This window comes from Mandrillus leucophaeus, unplaced genomic scaffold (genome assembly GCF_000951045.1).
Source record: "Mandrillus leucophaeus isolate KB7577 unplaced genomic scaffold, Mleu.le_1.0 Scaffold25, whole genome shotgun sequence".
Taxonomy (NCBI): domain Eukaryota; kingdom Metazoa; phylum Chordata; class Mammalia; order Primates; family Cercopithecidae; genus Mandrillus; species Mandrillus leucophaeus.
In genome coordinates, this window is record NW_012102587.1 from 6,735,140 (window position 1) to 6,752,244 (window position 17,105).

The 17,105-nt window shown below is 41.9% G+C and overlaps 1 protein-coding gene across 1 annotated transcript in view; it reads right to left on the reverse strand.

Annotated features, from left to right (window-relative positions):
• MARCO (macrophage receptor with collagenous structure) overlaps positions 1-14,945 on the reverse strand; it is a 67,044-nt gene extending 52,099 nt beyond the window's left edge. Inside the window, exon 1 of the mRNA XM_011983453.1 lies at positions 14,714-14,945. Coding sequence (XP_011838843.1) covers positions 14,714-14,810 — 97 coding nt within the window. The 5' untranslated portion in view covers positions 14,811-14,945. The remainder of the gene's footprint in view (positions 1-14,713) is intronic.
• Between the last annotated feature and the right edge of the window lie 2,160 nt (positions 14,946-17,105).

Genomic DNA, 17,105 nt, shown 5'->3' on the forward strand with positions numbered 1-17,105 from the left:
CATTTTATAGCCTATCATATGGTCTGTCTTGGAGAAAGTTCCATGCACTGTTGAATAGAATGTGTATTCTTTGGTTGTTGGATGAATTGTTCTGTATATATCTGCTAAGTCCATTTGTTCCAAGGTATAGTTCAAATCCATCTTTTCTTTGTTGAGTTTCTGTCTTGATGACTTCTCTTGTGCTGTCAGTAGAGTATTGAAGTACCTCACTAACTATTATTGTGTTGCTGTCTATCTCATTTCTTAGGTCTATTAGTAATTGTTTTATAAATTTGGGAGCTCCAGTATTAGGTGCATAAATGTTTGGGATTGTGATATCTTCCTGTTGGACAAGGATTTTTACCACTATGTATGTCCCTTTTTGTCTCTTTTAACCTCTGTTGCTTTAAATATTGTTTTGTCTGATATAAGAATAACTACCCCTTGCTCACTTTTGGTGCCCATTTGCATGAAATGCCTTTTTACACCCCTCTATTTTAAGTTTATGTGAGTCCTTATGTGTTAGGTGAGTCTCCTGAAGGCAGCAGATAGTTGATTAGTGAGTTCCTATCCATTCTGCAGTTCTGTATCTTTTAAGTAGAGCATTTAGGCCATTTATATTTAATATTAGTATTGAAATGTGAGGTACCCTTGCATTCATCATGCTCTTTGTTGCCTGTACTTTGTTTTGTTTTTTGTTTTTGCTTTTTAACTTATATTTTTGTATTACAGGTCCTGTGTGATTTATGCTTTAAAGAAGTTCTGTTTTGATGTGTTTCTGGGATTTGTTTCAAGATTTAAGGCTCCTTTTAGCCGTTCTTGTAGTGGTGGCTTGGCAATGGCGAATTGTCTCGTCATTTGCTTGCCTGAAAACGACGGTGTCTTTCCTTCATACAGGATGCTTAGTTTTGCTGGATAAAAAAAATTCTTGGCTGATAATTGTTTTGTTTGAGAAGGCAGAAGATAGGGCCCCAATCCTTTCTAGCTTGTAGGGTTTCTGCTGAGAAATCTGCTGCTAATCTGATAGGTTTTCCTTTATAGGTTAACTGGTGCTTCTGTCTCACAGCTCTTAAGACTCTTTCCTTCATCTTCACTTTAGATAACCTGATGACAATGTGTCTAGAGGAAGATCTTTTTGCAACGAATTTCCCAGGTGTTCTTTGTGCTTCTCGTATTTCCATGTCTAAGTCTCTAGCAAGGCCAGGGAAGTGTTCCTTGATTACTCCCCCAAGTATGTTTTCCAAGCTTTTAGAATTGTCTTTTTCCTCAGGAGCATCAATCATTCTTAGGTTTGGTTGTCTACCATAATCTCGGACTTCTTGGAGGCTTTGTTCATATTTTCTTATTCTTTTTTCTTTATCTTTGTTGGATTGGGTTAATTCAAAGACCTTGTCTTTGAACTCTGAATTTCTTTCTTCTACTTGTTCAATTCTATTGCTGAGACTTTCCAGAGCATTTCACATTTCTAAAAGTGTGTCCAAAGTTTCCTGAATTTTTAACTGCTTTTTTTCTTTAAGCTATCTATTTTCTTGAATATTTCTCCCTTCGCTTCTCATATAATTTTTTGGATTTCCCTGCATTGGGCTTCATCTTTCTCTGGTCCCTCCCTGATTAGCTTAATAACTAACCTCCAGAATTTTTTTTTTTTTTTCAGGTAAATCAGGGATTTCTTCTTGGCTTGGATCCATTGCTGATGAACTAGTGTGATTTTTTTTTTTTTTCTGGCAGTGGATTGGGGGGTGTGGATGAGCCTTGTTTTGTCATATTACCAGGGTTGGTTTTCTGGGTCCTTCTCATTTGGGTAGACTCTGTCAGAGGGAAGCCTAGGTCTGAAGATTGCTGTTCAGATTTTTTTGTTCCACAGGGTGTTCCCTTGATGTAGAACTCTCTCCATTTTCCTGTGGATGTGGCTTCCTGTGAGTCAAACTGCAGTGATTTTTGTCTCTCTTCTGGGTCTAGCCACCCAGTGACTCTACCCAATTCCAGACTGGTACTGGGGGTTGTCTGCACAAAGTCCTCTGATGTGAACTGCCTAAGGGTCTCTTAGCTGTGGATACCAGCACCTGTTCCAGTGGAGGTGGCAGAGGGTGCAGTGGACTCTGTGAAGGTCCTTAGCTTTGGTGGTTTAATACTCTATTTTTGTGCTGGTTGGCCTCCTGCCAGGAGGTGGCAATTTCCAGAAAGCATCAGCTGTAGTAGTGTGGAGGGGGACTGGCGGTGGGCGGCCCTAGAGCTCCCAGTATCACATGTCCTTTGTCTTCTGCTTCCAGAGCAGGTAGGGAAAGATCATGAGGTCCAGGGATGGGGCTAGGTGTGTATGATCTCAGAGTCTCCTTCGGCAGGTCTTGCTGCAGCTGCTGTGAGGTATAAGGGTGAGATTCCCAGGTCACTGGAGTTGTGTACCTAGAAGGATTATGGCTGCCTCTGCTGAGTCATGCAGGTTGTCAGGGAAGTGGGGGAAAGCTGGCAGTTACAGGCCTCACCCAGCTCCCACACAAACCAAAGGGCCAGTCTTACTCCCACTGTGCCCCCAGCAACAACCCCAAGTGTGTTTCCAGGGGGAGGGTGAGACAGCCTTGAAAACTTGCCCGAAGCTTTGTCTGCCTCCCAGCTGCCAAAGAAAAGGACTTTAACTCTTCCCCTGTCTGTGAAGTCTGCAAGCTGGATTTGTGCCCTCCCCCGAGTTCTGGTCAGGAGGCTTCTCACCCTGTTCAAATTGTTACAAAGTTCAGCTAGAGAATCCCTTCTCCCTGTGGAGTGTTATCCCCTGCTCCTCTGGCCACTTTCCTGATGGATCCCTGTGGTGCCAGCCAGGCATGGGCTGCTTGGGGACCCAGCAAGCTCCCAGGGCCTTTCTGCTGCTTCCCCCACCCCTATATTTCACTTGGCTCAGCTCTTTAACTTGATCAGCTCCAGGTAAAGTTGGAAAGTTCTCCTGCAAACAGATCTTCAGCTTCTCCAGTGGGGATGTGTGTTCAGGAGATGAGGGTCTCCCTTTCCCACTTACATGGCTGGGGCACTCACAGTATTTGGAGTGTCTACTGGATCCTCCAGGAGCAGGCCACTTCCTTCAGAGCGTCTGTGGATCCTCTCAGGATTGCTGATTTGTTCTTGCAGTTGATATGGAGCTAAAGTTCACAAAGCAAGCCTCTGCATGCTGCTCTGTCTGGAGCAGAAATCTAGTCCCACCTCTCATGTACCATGATCCCCCCACCTCCAGAAAACTTTTAGAATGAATAAATAAATTCACAAAGTTGGAAGATACAAGATCAACACATAAAAATCAACCACATTTCTATATACTAACAATAAATGGAAACCAAATTAAAAGCATAATAGAATTGACAATCACACCAAATGGAGAAAGTAAAAAGTTTCCTCTTCAAAGTTTTCCTTCTTGTTGAAGAATAAATTGTGAGTGTTGGAAATGATGGTTTCTTTTGAGAACTAAGTTTCTTCAAGCCTCCTTGCTTTGTGTTTAATAACTTTTTGTTAAGCCCTAGCCTATGTAACTGCTGAATGTGCTCACAGGCCCATTCCAGCTCACAGCCTATGCCCCTTCTTTATTTGGGAATGTTATTGCTTCCTTAAACCTTTTGTAACCAACTTCTTTGTTCTTCCCTGTACTTACCTATTTAGGAAAGTTTTAGGCTATTAGCAAATTGGGTATCAGTTTAAGATTGTGAGGTCCTGCTCCAGCCAATGGATGCAGGACACACAGTAAGGACGACCCAAATGCGTAAGGGATAAACATGTCTGCTTTTCCTTTGTTCAGGTGTGCTCCCGCCCTTGTTCCATTTGCAATTGAGCACCCGTTCTGCAGAAAGTAAAGATGGCCTTGCTGAGACATCTTTTGTCTCTGTGCTGACTTTCCTTTGTGGCACCAATTATCTATTTCTAACAATTTTGATATTTCTAACAATTTTTGTGGCAATCGTATGGGGATACATTCTCCTCTAGGGGCGTCTCTAGTCCTCTTTCATGAGGAGGCACCACACCACCTCTTGCCGTGGCCTCAGACATAAGGGACCAAGACCTACCTGGTGCGAGGAATAACCCGAGCTCTCAGCAACGCAGAAAGAAACTGGCCAGCAACCTAGCTTAAAATATCCTCACATACTGCGGCAACGACTTTGTGCACAGACCAAGGAAGGAAAGCCACAGGAGCCGGTAAAGTACTTCCTTGGTGATGAAATTCTGGAGGGCTAAATGTGCATGTGCGTGAATGATCACAGACAACCCTGCTTGCAGTGTTGTTTGTGTGGATGGTGACAAGTCCTACTGCTGGATGGAATGAATGCGTCCTCTCTGCGGTTCCGTAGCTACCTCATATGGCTTAGGGCGGATCCTGCCATGGGATTTATACTGGCATGCCAACACTAAGAGGGGCCTAATTCTCCCTTGGGGGAGCGGCCAGAGAGGACAGCACAAGTGGGAAGTGTGCGAGGGACCTTCAGAGGGGGAAAGGGAGAAACCAGGTCAACCTCCCAGGGTAGGCAAGGCAAGACATCCCCTGGTTTGAGGGGTTGAGCCTTCCAGGACAGGCAAGGCAAGACATCCCTGGTTTGAGGGGTTGAACCGTCCTCAAATTTCAGGTGGTTGAACCTCAAACAAACCTCTGGTAGTAAGAAAAATATTCAGAACTCCCCTTTCCCTTCTTCTCGGGGGTAAGAAAGAGGCTAAGCTCCACTCCTGCTGGTTGCTTCCCAGGGGAAAGGGAAGGAGAAGGGAGAACAGCAGCATAAGCGGCTGGCAGAGGCAGGGAAAGACCAGCAGAGAGGAAAGAGAAACTGGGAGAGGAAGTAAGGGAGAGAAAGAGAGAGAGACAGAGATACAAAGAAGGAGTCAAAGAGAGAGAGAGAAAGAGAGAGACAGAGAATCAGAGAGAGAGCGAGAAAGAGAGAAAGAGACAGAGATAAAGAGGGAGTAAAAGAGAGGAAGAGAGAGAGTCAAAGAGAGAGAGAGAAAGAGAGAGACAGAGAATCAGAGAGAGAGCGAGAAAGAGAGAAAGAGACAGAGATAAAGAGGGAGTAAAAGAGAGGAAGAGAGAGAGTCAAAGAGAGAGAGAGAAAGAGAGATAGAAGCAGTAAAGAGAAAACAGTATACCCTATTCATTTAAAAGCCAGGGTAAATTTAAAACCTATAATTGATAATTGAAGGTCTTCTCCATGACCCTATAACACTCCAATATCACCTTGTTGTCAGTGGGAACAAGGGCGTAGCCCGAAAGCACTGAGGCCACTGACAACCCGTAGCTTTTCTAATAAAAAATCCTTAACCCAGTAACCCACAGATGGCCCAAATGCATTCAATCTGTAGCAGCAACTGCTTTGCTACCAGAACAAAGTAGAAAAATAACTTTCAGAGGAAACTTCATTGTGAGCACACGTCATCAGGTCAGAACTATCCTAGGTCAAAACAAACAAACAAAAAAACAAAAAAACCCCAAAAGCTAAAAGGTAGCTCACTGACTCAAGAACCTTAAGGTATGAGGCTATTCTGTTAGGAAAAAATGATTTGACATTAGCCACTGAAAATTCCCTTGACCCAGTAGGTTTCCTAACAGAGGATCTAAATCTTAATTACCAAGAAAAGGTGCCACCAGACCTAGGAGGAACTCCCTTCAGGACAGTATGACTGATGGTTCCTCCTGGGTGACAGGAAGATAGATGGTTCCTCCCGGGTGACTGAGGGAAAAAGACACAATGGGTATTCAGTAAGTGATAAGGAAACTCTTGTAGAAGCAGAGTTAGGAAAATTGCCTAATAATTGGTCTGCTCAAAAATGTGAGCTGTTTGCACTCAGTCAAGCCTTAAAATACTTACAGATTCAGGAAGGAGTTATCTATACCAATTCTCAGTTAAATTTGGATGAAATTAGGTTTTATTAATAGCAAAGGATAATTGAAACCCAAAACCTACAAGGTTTTCAACAAAAGTAAAGTTTGCTAAATGTTGACAGTGTAATGCGTATTATCCTAACTCCTAATCTTGTGGTCTTCAACAGTCTAGTCCACAGACATGAAGTAATTTCACTTTGGAAAAGAATGGTTATCACCTTTGAGGAAAAAAAAAAGGAGGGGGGAGAATTTATGTTAAAAGGAATGTTATATGGTAAATTCTTGTCCTAAAACAAATTAACTGGTTGTTTAAATAAAGGGATGTTTGCAACAACTCAGAAAGTTGAAGTATATCGAAGAATTGTCTGTGAAAGTCGTGAAAAAAAAAAGTCGTAAAAGGGAATTTATGCAAGAAATGTTGTATAATTTAAAAGTGATTAGGCCTTCTGAATGTGAAACTATTGAAGAAACAGTTTATATGCAAGGTATGTAAGGAAAGTAAAATATACTTTTGGTAAAAGGATTATAAAGAGGCATAAGAATATGGATTTTCACCTACATTAAAAGGTTAAAAAAAATTTGTTTTGAAGGTTTAAGCAAGTTTTGAAACTTAAATTGTAAAGGAAATTCTGTGTGTAAACATATTGGCTAAAGTTAAAGGGGTGTCATCCAGTTTTTCTGTGAACTGGACATTAAAATAAAAGCACAACAGGTTTTCCTTAAAGCACTAACCTGCTCTTTAACAAAAAATTATAAAAGGTTAAAAACAGTCTATAAAAATCTTACCTTATGGTCAGACATTAAAATTAGATAAATATGTCTACAAAGTTTTATTAAAATTAAATTTAACATTAATAACACACTAATATAAAGGTAAAATTTAGCTTATATGATATAAAATCATACAGGAAGCATTGTCAAATATAAAATGGTGTTTGGCTTTCTTTGGTCTAAAAACTAATAAAAATAGGTGCTAAAGAAAATTTCTCAGCAAGAAGGCACCAAGGACTGTAAAGTCCACTGTTGATATCCCCACATTTTAAACAAAAGATCAGTTTCTTAGAAATTGTATACTTGGTTTATCCTCCACCTTCTCTTCCCTTAAAACAAAAAGTCTTTTAGCACAGGTGCCACCCTTGGAGTTTCCAGTACACCAGCACAAGCCTGGGGATCATATTCTCCTCAAAGGGTAGAAAGAAGGGAAACTTGGGCCAGCGTGGGAAGGACCGTATCTTGTGCTGCTAACCACCGAGACTGCTGTTCATATAGCAGAAAGGGATGGACACATCATACCTGAGTCAAGCAAGCGCCATTATCCTCAGAATCATAGGCCATTGTTCCTGGATCAAACCCTACCAAATTAAAGCTAAGGAAAGCTTAGTCTATCTATCTTTTCCTTTCCTTTCCTTACCCAGTGCTTATATCCATTACTATTCCTACCACCAGCAACTCTAACCCCACTGTAGGGCGCTTCTGTGGTTTAGGAACAGAGGTCACTGGAAAGGATCCTATAGGCACCTCCTACAGCTGCCCCTTTTCCAAACCTACAAAATCAAACTATGACTCGCCTCATGCCAAATGACAAAAGCAACTTCTCAGTAGTATAAATGGGAGACCTACGGCAAACCATAGCCATTGAAACAGGGTATAAAGATGTAAATGCCTGGTTAAAATAGATTAAATATTCTGTTCACACTTTAAATAAAAGTGACTGTTACGCTTGTGTGCATGGTAGGCCAGAGGCCCATGTTGTTGCCTTTCCACTAGTATGGTCCTCAAATCAAGCGGACATGGAGTACATGGTAGCTGTTTTTCAAGATTCCACCTCCTGGAATAAACAATGGTGTCAAGCTCTTTTTCTGCTATTTCCTGAAGTTCAACACCCTGGGGGTCAGTCCTTGAGGGTCATCCAGCCTCCAACTTCCAAAACCAATTTTACCTCATGTCTCCAATGACAAGGGGGAAAATCTGGCATTCCTTGGAGACATAACAGGGTGCAATGAAGTCAGGCACTTCCAAGAGCTGCCCCATCAGTCTGCCCTTATTCATACATCTGCCCTGAGTGGATGCATGGTGGGATTGTGGAGGACCATTACTGGACACTCTGCCAAATAATTGGAGCAACACTTATGCTCTAGTTCAATTGCCTATCCCTTTTACTCTGGTATTTTGTCGACCAGAAAAGGAAAACAACAACAAAGTAGCTTCAATTCTTACCTCTTTAACAACTATAGTAAGTATACTCTTTCTTCTTAGGTATTATGTTGTACCATATATCCTGGAGTTAATCCAAACAATTAAGCCAAGACATGTTAAGCAAGTTTGAAGAGGAAAAGTAAAAAGTAAAAGAGGAGGGATTATAGAAAGTAAAAATTTCCTCTTCAAAGTTTTCCTTCTTGTTGAAGAATAAATTGTAAGTGTTGGAAATGATGGTTTCTTTTGAGGACTAACTTTCTTCAAGCCTCCTTGCTTTGTGTTAATAACTCTTTGTGAAGCCCTATCCTTTGTAACTGTTGAACATGCTCACAGGCAAGTTCCAGCTCACAGCCTATGCCCCTTCCTTATTTGGAAATGTTATTGCTTCCTTAAACCTTTTGTTACCAACTTCTTTGTTCTTCCCTGTACTTACCTATTTAGGAAAGTTTTAGGCTATTAGCAAATCGGGTATCAGTTTAAGATTGTGAGGTTCTGCTCCAGCCAATGGATGCAGGACACACAGTAAGGACGAACCAAATGCCTAAGGGATAAATACGTCTGCTTTTCTTTTCTTCAGGTGTGCTCCCGCCATTGTTCCATCTGTGATTGTGCACCCTTTCTACAGAAAGTAAATATGGCCTTGCAGAGAGATCTTTTGTCTCTGTGCTGATTTTTCTTCGTGGCACCAATTATCTATTTCCAACAACTTTGGTATTTCTAAGAAATGAAATATTTAGATATAAATCTAACAAAACATGTACAGGATCTGTATGCTGAAATTTTTAAAAATTTAATTAAAAGAACCAAAGACCTAAGTAAATGGAGAGATGTACATGGATTGGAAGTCTGCATATAATAAAGATATCAGTTCTCTCTACATTTGTCTATAGATGTAACACAATGCCTATCAAAATTTCAGCAAGATCTTTTTGTAACCGTAGACAAGCTGACACTTAAATTTATGTAGAAAGGCAAAAACCCTAGAATAGCTAAAGCAGTTTTGAAAAGAAGACTAAAATTTGAGGAATAACTCTGCCTGATATTAAGGCTTACAATATAACTATAGTAATCAAAGCACTGTGGTATTGGCAGAGGGACAGTCACATAGACCACTGGAACAGAATAAAGAATGCAGAATGAGATGCACACAAATTTACCCAAGTTGTTTTTGACAAAGGTGTAAAAGCAATTCAACAGGGAAAGGATAGCCTTTCAATAAATGGTGCACGGAATGATGATATATCCATGGTCAACAAAATGAAACAAATGAAAACCTTGGCCTAAACCTTATACGTTATACAAAAATCAATTCAAAATGGATCATAAGCATGATCTGGGCATGGTAGTATGAGCCTGTAGTCCCAGCTACTTGGGAGGCTGAAGTGGGAAGATCACATGAGCTCATGAGTTTGAGGCTGCAATGCACTGTGACCACACCTGTGAATAGCCACTGCACACTCCAACCTGGGCAACACAGTGAAAGCCTGTCTCTAACATATAAAAATAAAAATAAAATAGAGCGTGAACTTAACTGTAAAATATAAAACTACAAAAATTTTAGGATAAGATAGAGAAGAAAATCTTCAGCAACAAAGGATGAAGAGCTCTTAGACTTGACACTGAAAGCACAACACATAGATGGAAAAATTGTTAGGTTGGACCTTATCAAAATTAAAAACTTTTGCTCTGTGAAAGATGCTGATATGAACATAGCAATACAAGTTACAGACTGGGAGAAAATATTTGCAAACTGCATATCTAGCAAAGGACTTCTATACAGAATATATAAAGAATTCTTAAAACCAAACAGTAAAAAACAAAAGATCCAATTGAAACATGGGCAAAAGACACAAAGAGTCATTTCACTGAAGAGGTTATACACATGGCAATTAAGCACATGAGAAGATAATCAACATTACTAGCCATTAGGAAAATGTAAATTAAGTCTACAATGAAATATCACTACACACCTATGAGAATGTTTACATTTAAAAATAGTGATAATGTCAAAGGTCGGCAAGGTTGCAGAAAACAGGATCAGTTGTACAATGCTGCTGGAATGTAAAATGGTATAGTCACTTTGGAAAATATATTGACTGCTTCTTGTAAAACCGAACATACACTTAGAATCCTGCAATTACACTTTTGAACATTTACGTTGGAGAAATGAGAACTTAAAGTCACACAAAAGCATTTACAGAAATGGTCATGGCAACTTTATTTGTAATAGCCCCCAAACCGAAAACAACCCAAATGTCCTTCAGTGGGTGAATGTTAAACAGTCTCTGATACATTCATATCAAGGAATGCTACTCAATAAGAAGAGCCAACTACGGATGGGTACAACTTGGATGGGTTTCACTATATGAAAAAAAAATCAATCTTAAAGAAAGTCACATACTGTGTAACTTCTTTATGTAACATTCCCAAAATGGCAAAATTATAGAGATGGGAAGCTGATTAGTGGTTGCCAGGGGTTGATGATTGCTGGTGGGGGAGTGAGGGGTATGTGGGGTTATTTAGCATAGAATTGGTAGAACTATATACATACCCACGGATGAGTGCATGTAAAATTAATGAATAAGCTCTATGGATTGCACCAATATCAATTTCCTGGTTGTAATTTTGTATTAATGCAATGTAAGATGTTACCACTGGGGCAGAATGAGTCAAGTGTCAGAAAAGCTTCTTCTCTGTACATTTTTTTGCAACTTTCCCTGAATCTATACCTATTTCACAATAGAAAGTGAAGACAGAACTCTACATTAAAGCCAGATTTTAAAAGATGTTGAGAAATATTGGTATGATAAAGAGCAAAGTCAGAACAACGACCTGAAATAATAGCAGTCGTGTCAGCAAGACTGAGCCTGAATGGACTTGAGGGTTTGGGTTTGTTAAAGGTCGCTCTAGAGTATCTTAAGGGTGGGAAGAAAGGATGGTTAGGCTCACTACTGAGACACAATGGTTAGTGTTAATTAAAACAACAATAAAAACCTTAACTTTTCTTCTTGTATTTTGTTTCAATCTTCTCTCTCAGGAAGAATGTTCTTCAGACTGAAGTTGGTGGGAAGCCTGAAGTAGTTGAGAAGCTGGGGTAAGAGGTCCCGACAGGGCCAGGTGTGTGGCTCATGCCTGTAATTCCAGCACTTTGGGAGGCCGAGGGGGGCAGATCACTTGAGGTCAGGAGTTAGACAGCAGCTTGGCCAACATGGTGAAACCCCATCTCTACTAAAAATATAAAAGGTAGCCGGGCATGGTGGCGGGCACCTGTAATCCCAGCTGCTACGGAGACTGAGGCATGAGAATCACTTGAACCCCGGAGATGGAGATTGCAGTGAGCCGAGATTGCTCCACTGCACTCCAGCCTGGGTGACAGAAGAGACTCCATCTCAAAAAAGAAGAAAAAGAAAAAAAAAAAAAAAAAGAGGTCTCGACAGATCACATTGCACAGCCTAACCAGTGCTTGTTGGTGTGGTAACAGTAGTCTTCCTTGAGAAACCAGATGTACCAGAAGTGTGACAGGAAGCCTAAAGCGAGACACAGGTTGCTAATTTTCAAAAAGGTAGAAAGAGACACATCCCAGAAAGATATTGTCAATAGGTAAATCCTCTCATTCAAGCCCAAATGTTCCATTGTTGAGGTGGATGATGGGGCTAAAGAGCAGTTTCTATGGCTCTGAGGAGAGACCTGGGATTGTGTGGGACCCTGAGGGCCACAGAAGCCCACCCTATGTCAAGTCCCTTCAGGAAACTAAAGTAGTCTTTGTGGTGGTCATTTGTCAGTGGATACGTATATCAAATCATCATGTGTACATCATATATATATACAGTTTGTATTGTTAATCACAATTCTAAAAAGCTAGAATGAAAAAGAAAGAAAAGAAAGAGTACCTTAATTCTAGTGCAGATAATGGAATGAAGGAAGCTTGTTCTAATGAGGGAGGCTGGAGGTGATGTCAGGAAAGAGGGAGGCAAGGTGCACTGTGCTTCTAGAGGGTATACTGTGAAATTTACACTCGTCATCATTTTTTTAGATTAACTTTAGAAAAAATAAAAGTTATATTCCAGAAGTTTCCCAAACTCACTTCTAAAATTTTCTTCAGCATGTGGTTAAAACTTTCCTAGTCCGGTATCCTTGGATAATAATAAAAAACTAGTTTAATACTTTGTCATCAGGGAAAAGCAGCATTTTATATTTCAATACAAACGATAGAGAAAAATAAATGGGGAAAAGGACATTAGAAATGTTTTTCAGCTGTTTTTCATGAACCATATGAGGAAAGTTTAAGATAGTGTATTTTCAAAAGAAAATAAAACTATATATGGCCTAAATAAATAAATCTTCAGCAAACAAAAAATAAATAGGGTGCGTAGAGCCGGCCCTGAGGGGTCACTGTGTTACAGAGCCTCACAGTGATTACCTGCATAATGGCACTCTTCTAGGAAGCTTCACATGTTCCACAGTCTTTGTATTAGAAGGCAGGATGTTGTGAATGCATTTAAGAAAATGTTTCATCCAAATTGGAGTAGTTTTGGTGTTTTGGTAAGACACTTTTAAACTTTTTATTTATTTACTGGTGGAGATAGAGTCTCGCTATGTTGCCCAGGCTGGTCTGAAATTTCTGGGCTCAAGGAATCCTCCTGCACTGGTTTGGTTACATTTTTAGTTGGTGACACACACAACCCGGGTCAGAAATCTGGGGTTCACCCTTAACTCTTGCGTCTTCCTCCTCAGCCCTGTCCTGCCGTTGTAGTCCAATTGATCTGATTTCCAGGGTTTCTCCAGAGCCTTCCTCTCTTTTCCTGCCTTCCATCCACTGCCCCTCATCACCTCTTGCTGCCAAGTTCCTCTCTGTCCTCAGCTTCTCTCCAGTCATTCCCACGTAGGACAAAGAGCGACCTCACATACACATTAGTGCCTTTCAGCCCCACATCGCCCCCTTCCCGCTTCCCCACTGACTTCAAGATGAAGTCAATGTTTTTGGTTCCGGCCTCAGTCCCCACTGATCTTTCCCTCCCAATTATGGCCAAACAGTATGGATTTATTTATATTTCTCCAAATATTTCTTGTGAATACAATACAAACATGTGGCGCCCACCCCTGCCCCAGGCACTCACTTCTTTCTCTAACGGACCCCCTTTATCCTTTAAACTTTGGAAGAGGTGTCAGCTCTGCCCTCCAGGGCCCTACACTCGGTTAGATCCATCTATCATGTCCTGTGGAAGTCTCAGTCACAACATGGAAATTGTCAGTTCAGGGGCAGCTCACCCTGTCCCCTGTCCCCTCCTGCCAGAAGCCAGAGGCCAGAGGCTATGTTTATTCAAGCCTGTTTCCTTGGCACTGAGCGCAGTGCCTTGCTGGAAATAGGTGCTGAGTATGCTTGAACATCTTCAGTCTCTTCAACAGTCGTGTATCCAGAATGTTACATTCTGAGAAGTTCTAAATAGCCAATGATTATTATAGTCATCAGCACTCATGCCTTTCTCTGTTATTACACTGTAAATTCCTAGAGGCAGAGCCCCAGACGCTTCATCTTCGTACCCATAAAAATTCCAGGCAGGGGCCGGGCGCGGTGGCTCAAGCCTGTAATCCCAGCACTTTGGGAGGCCGAGATGGGTGGATCACGAAGTCAGGAGATCGAGACCATCCTGGCTAACATGGTGAAACCCTGTCTCTACTAAAAAATACAAAAAAAAAAAACTAGCCGGGCGAGGTGGCGGGCGCCTGTAGTCCCAGCTACTCGGGAGGCTGAGGCAAGAGAATGGCATAAACCCGGGAGGCGGAGCTTGCAGTGAGCTGAGATCTGGCCACTGCACTCCAGCCTGGGCGACAGAGCGAGACTCTGTCTCAAAAAAAAAAAAAAAATTCCAGGCGTGAACCTGGACAGACAGGTGTGGGATGAGAAGGACACTTTCGCCAGGAGACAGAGCCACCAATTTTCCTGCATAGACATCTTCCAGCAAAGCCTGGGAGTGGAAATGACTGATCCACTTGGAAGATGATCCCAAGAGAATGTTCTAGAACTAGGAAATCAGAGATCCTGTGTGGAATGCAAGCCCACCCATGACTTCGAATGCTACAAATTCTAGAAGATTTTAAAAATGCATCACCTGTTGAACACTGAGTGAGAAAATAAACACGACAGAGTTGACTGAATATTACAGACCTGAGTTTAACCTAAGAAAAACTAATTATGAAACTATGAACATATTTCAGTCAACATGAAATACAGAATGTTTCCTGACCAGCATATCAGTTATAACAGAAATCCCCTTGAACAATTTTAAAGAAGTTGTGTTTTGAAAACTGTCATGCCTGACTTCAGTTTTGTGGTCCCCTTTCAGTGCCCCTGTTTTGCGTTTTCATTGTATCACCCAACCTGTGTGTCAGAATAAGACACTCATAAAAAAAGGGGACATTTAATAAGCACTGGCATTTTTTCAAGGGAAAATATTTAAATATGATTAAAACAATAGTGAAGCTAAGAAAAACCTGACTATATGCTAAAGATACAGCATCTATTATTAGCATTCCAGAAATTCCAAATTGAAGCACTCCCGACACATATTAGTGATGGTTACGTGCAAAATGCAGCAATAGGCCAAACCCAGACTTTCTATTGACTTGTCTATTTTCGTATCTCGCTAGCAGAAAGACTACATTTCTGATCAATTCCATTATTGAGGAATAGTACTTTACCACTGATTTCGAAAGGCTCCATTGCAATTTGATGAAAAACTGCTTGTTGGGTCTCACTCAAGAGCTCGTCCTCCTTGAGAATTTTCTTATTTCTCATTGCCAAGCTTTATAGATGGCCAAAGTCCTGGAGCCAGCAGAAATGCTCCCCTCAAGAGGAACCACTCGGAGAAAGATCCTTCCCATCGAACCACTACAGCTGGTTGTAAACCTCGCAGCACTTCCCTTTGGCTCTGATTTCGGAATTTGCAGAATGTTTCCTGACATGATCAGGATTGGACATTTCTCAAACACGGGGTATTCACATGTGGATCTCCTACACAGTGCTGCTGCTTGTTAAGGGGGATGGAGGAGGCTTTGGGGCACAAGTTACGGGCCTCTGAAAGCACCCCCTCGCTCCCAGGTCCCTGAGACCCAAAAGCTGCATGGCCCCAGAGAGAGCCAATCAAGCCCTGCCATGGGCCCAGACTCAGCTCACCGTCCCAGGACCTCTCCAGCCCACAGTGAAATCTCCCTTCTCTGACCTGCCTCAACCTTTAGAGTTCATCCTTGCTGCTCAAAGTGTGGTCCATGGAACAGCAGTATCAGGATCACCTGAGAACTTGTTAGAAAAGCAAGTTCGCTTGTTCTAACAATGAGTCTCTGGTCCCACCCCATCAGATCAAATCCAAACCTACAGTTTAACTAGATCCCCAGGTGATTTATATACACATTACCGTTTGAGAAGCACTGCTCTGAACCACATATTTTAGCACTTAGTATTTCTTCTTGGAGTTTTCCCATGTTCTCTGTGTGTGTGTGTACACATGTGTGCACATGTGTACATGTATTACAGGTGTCCTTTTCCAGGCCCCAGTGAGATCTGGGCTCCTTAAGGAAAGTAACCTCTTCCCTCTCTCCCTCCTGGCAGGCATCGCTACCAGGGATGCCGTATAGCATGGTGGTTAAGACACAGACACTATGAGCTAGAAAGCCTGGCTTCAAATTCCACCTCTTCCACATAGGAGCTGTCTGGCAGTGGGCAAGTCACTTGAGCTTTGAGCATCTCACTATTCTGTTTGTGAAAGTAAGGAAGACATGAATTTTGTGAGCCTTAAATGAATTAAATCATGTAAGGTGGCTAGGATGGAAGTATTAGGTAATAAACACTATGATTATGTTGTTATTATTATCACTGGAGACATTGTGAGCCTGCTGGGTGCCCAGGAGATGAAGAAATGGCCTTTTTTTCATTAAAGATATTCACAGTCTAGCATGCAAGATGGATGCGGCTACAACCAGATTCCAGAAAGCTGCTGAGAAGTGCGGCAAAGGTTGATGTCCCTGAGAAGACAGAAGTGCCTGGAGGCAGGGGAGACAGGGCAGAAATATGACAAAAAGCTTTATCATCTGAATCAAGGGATGCCAGAGCTGGGCTTAAAGGGATAATGGGGGATTGATCCAGATCAAGATGAGGAAAAGGCCCTCCAGGGAGGAAGGAGGGAAGGCACAGCCTCTCAGAGGTGGGACGGCCCGGAACAGGGGAGCCATAGACTTTTGGCCTATTTGAAATGTAAGAGGTGAGGAAGACGGGTGGCAGGAGGTGAAGCTGAGCCAGGCTAAGTCACTTTCTTTGGCCTGTGGTATGTCAGAAAGTGAAAAGGGATGAAACTCAGGAAAGTGAGTTCCTAGCAGTGCCCTGAAAAGCAGAGGTCCCCCGTGGTGCCCACAATTTCAACATTCAGGAAGTCACTGGTTCCGCCAGAGGACAAGCAGCAGAAGCCAGGACAGAAAAATTTAAAGAGGAGAATTGGAAATGAGGAAGTGATGGCTCCAGCCAGAGTCTGAGGGGTAGATAGGACCAGATAACAGGGGATTTGCTCATTGGAGGGCAATCCCCCAGGCAAAGGAACCTGCTCACTTAGCCTGGCAGAGCTCCCTGCTCTGCCTCTGCCTCTGCCTAGTCAGCTTAGCTTTGATTCTCGTGAGTGTGGGGAGGGGACTTATTAGAAAATGTCATGGGCTAATTATTGAGGATCCCTGTTCTTAGAGGAAGCACTTAGTGGATGTCAAGTGTAGTCACTTCACCTCTGGCTATGGGGCCAGAGAGACTTGGGTCCCAAACTCAACTCTTTCATTGACTTGCTGTGTGACCTTCAATGACTTACTTCTCTGAACTTCCACACAGAGTAATGGCTTGTACAAGCATTAATTCTTATCCGGGATTTACTGTTATGCCAGACACTGTGCTAGACTAATTTACATACATTGCTCAACACTCATAACTTGCAACTTGCCTCAAATTGTGTGATTATAAAGAGCTACACCAGAATTTGAATCCAGACTCTCTGCCTCAGACTATAGACAGATTTAATTCTGGTTTAATCCAGGGGCTCCAATCCAGAGGTTTGCAGCA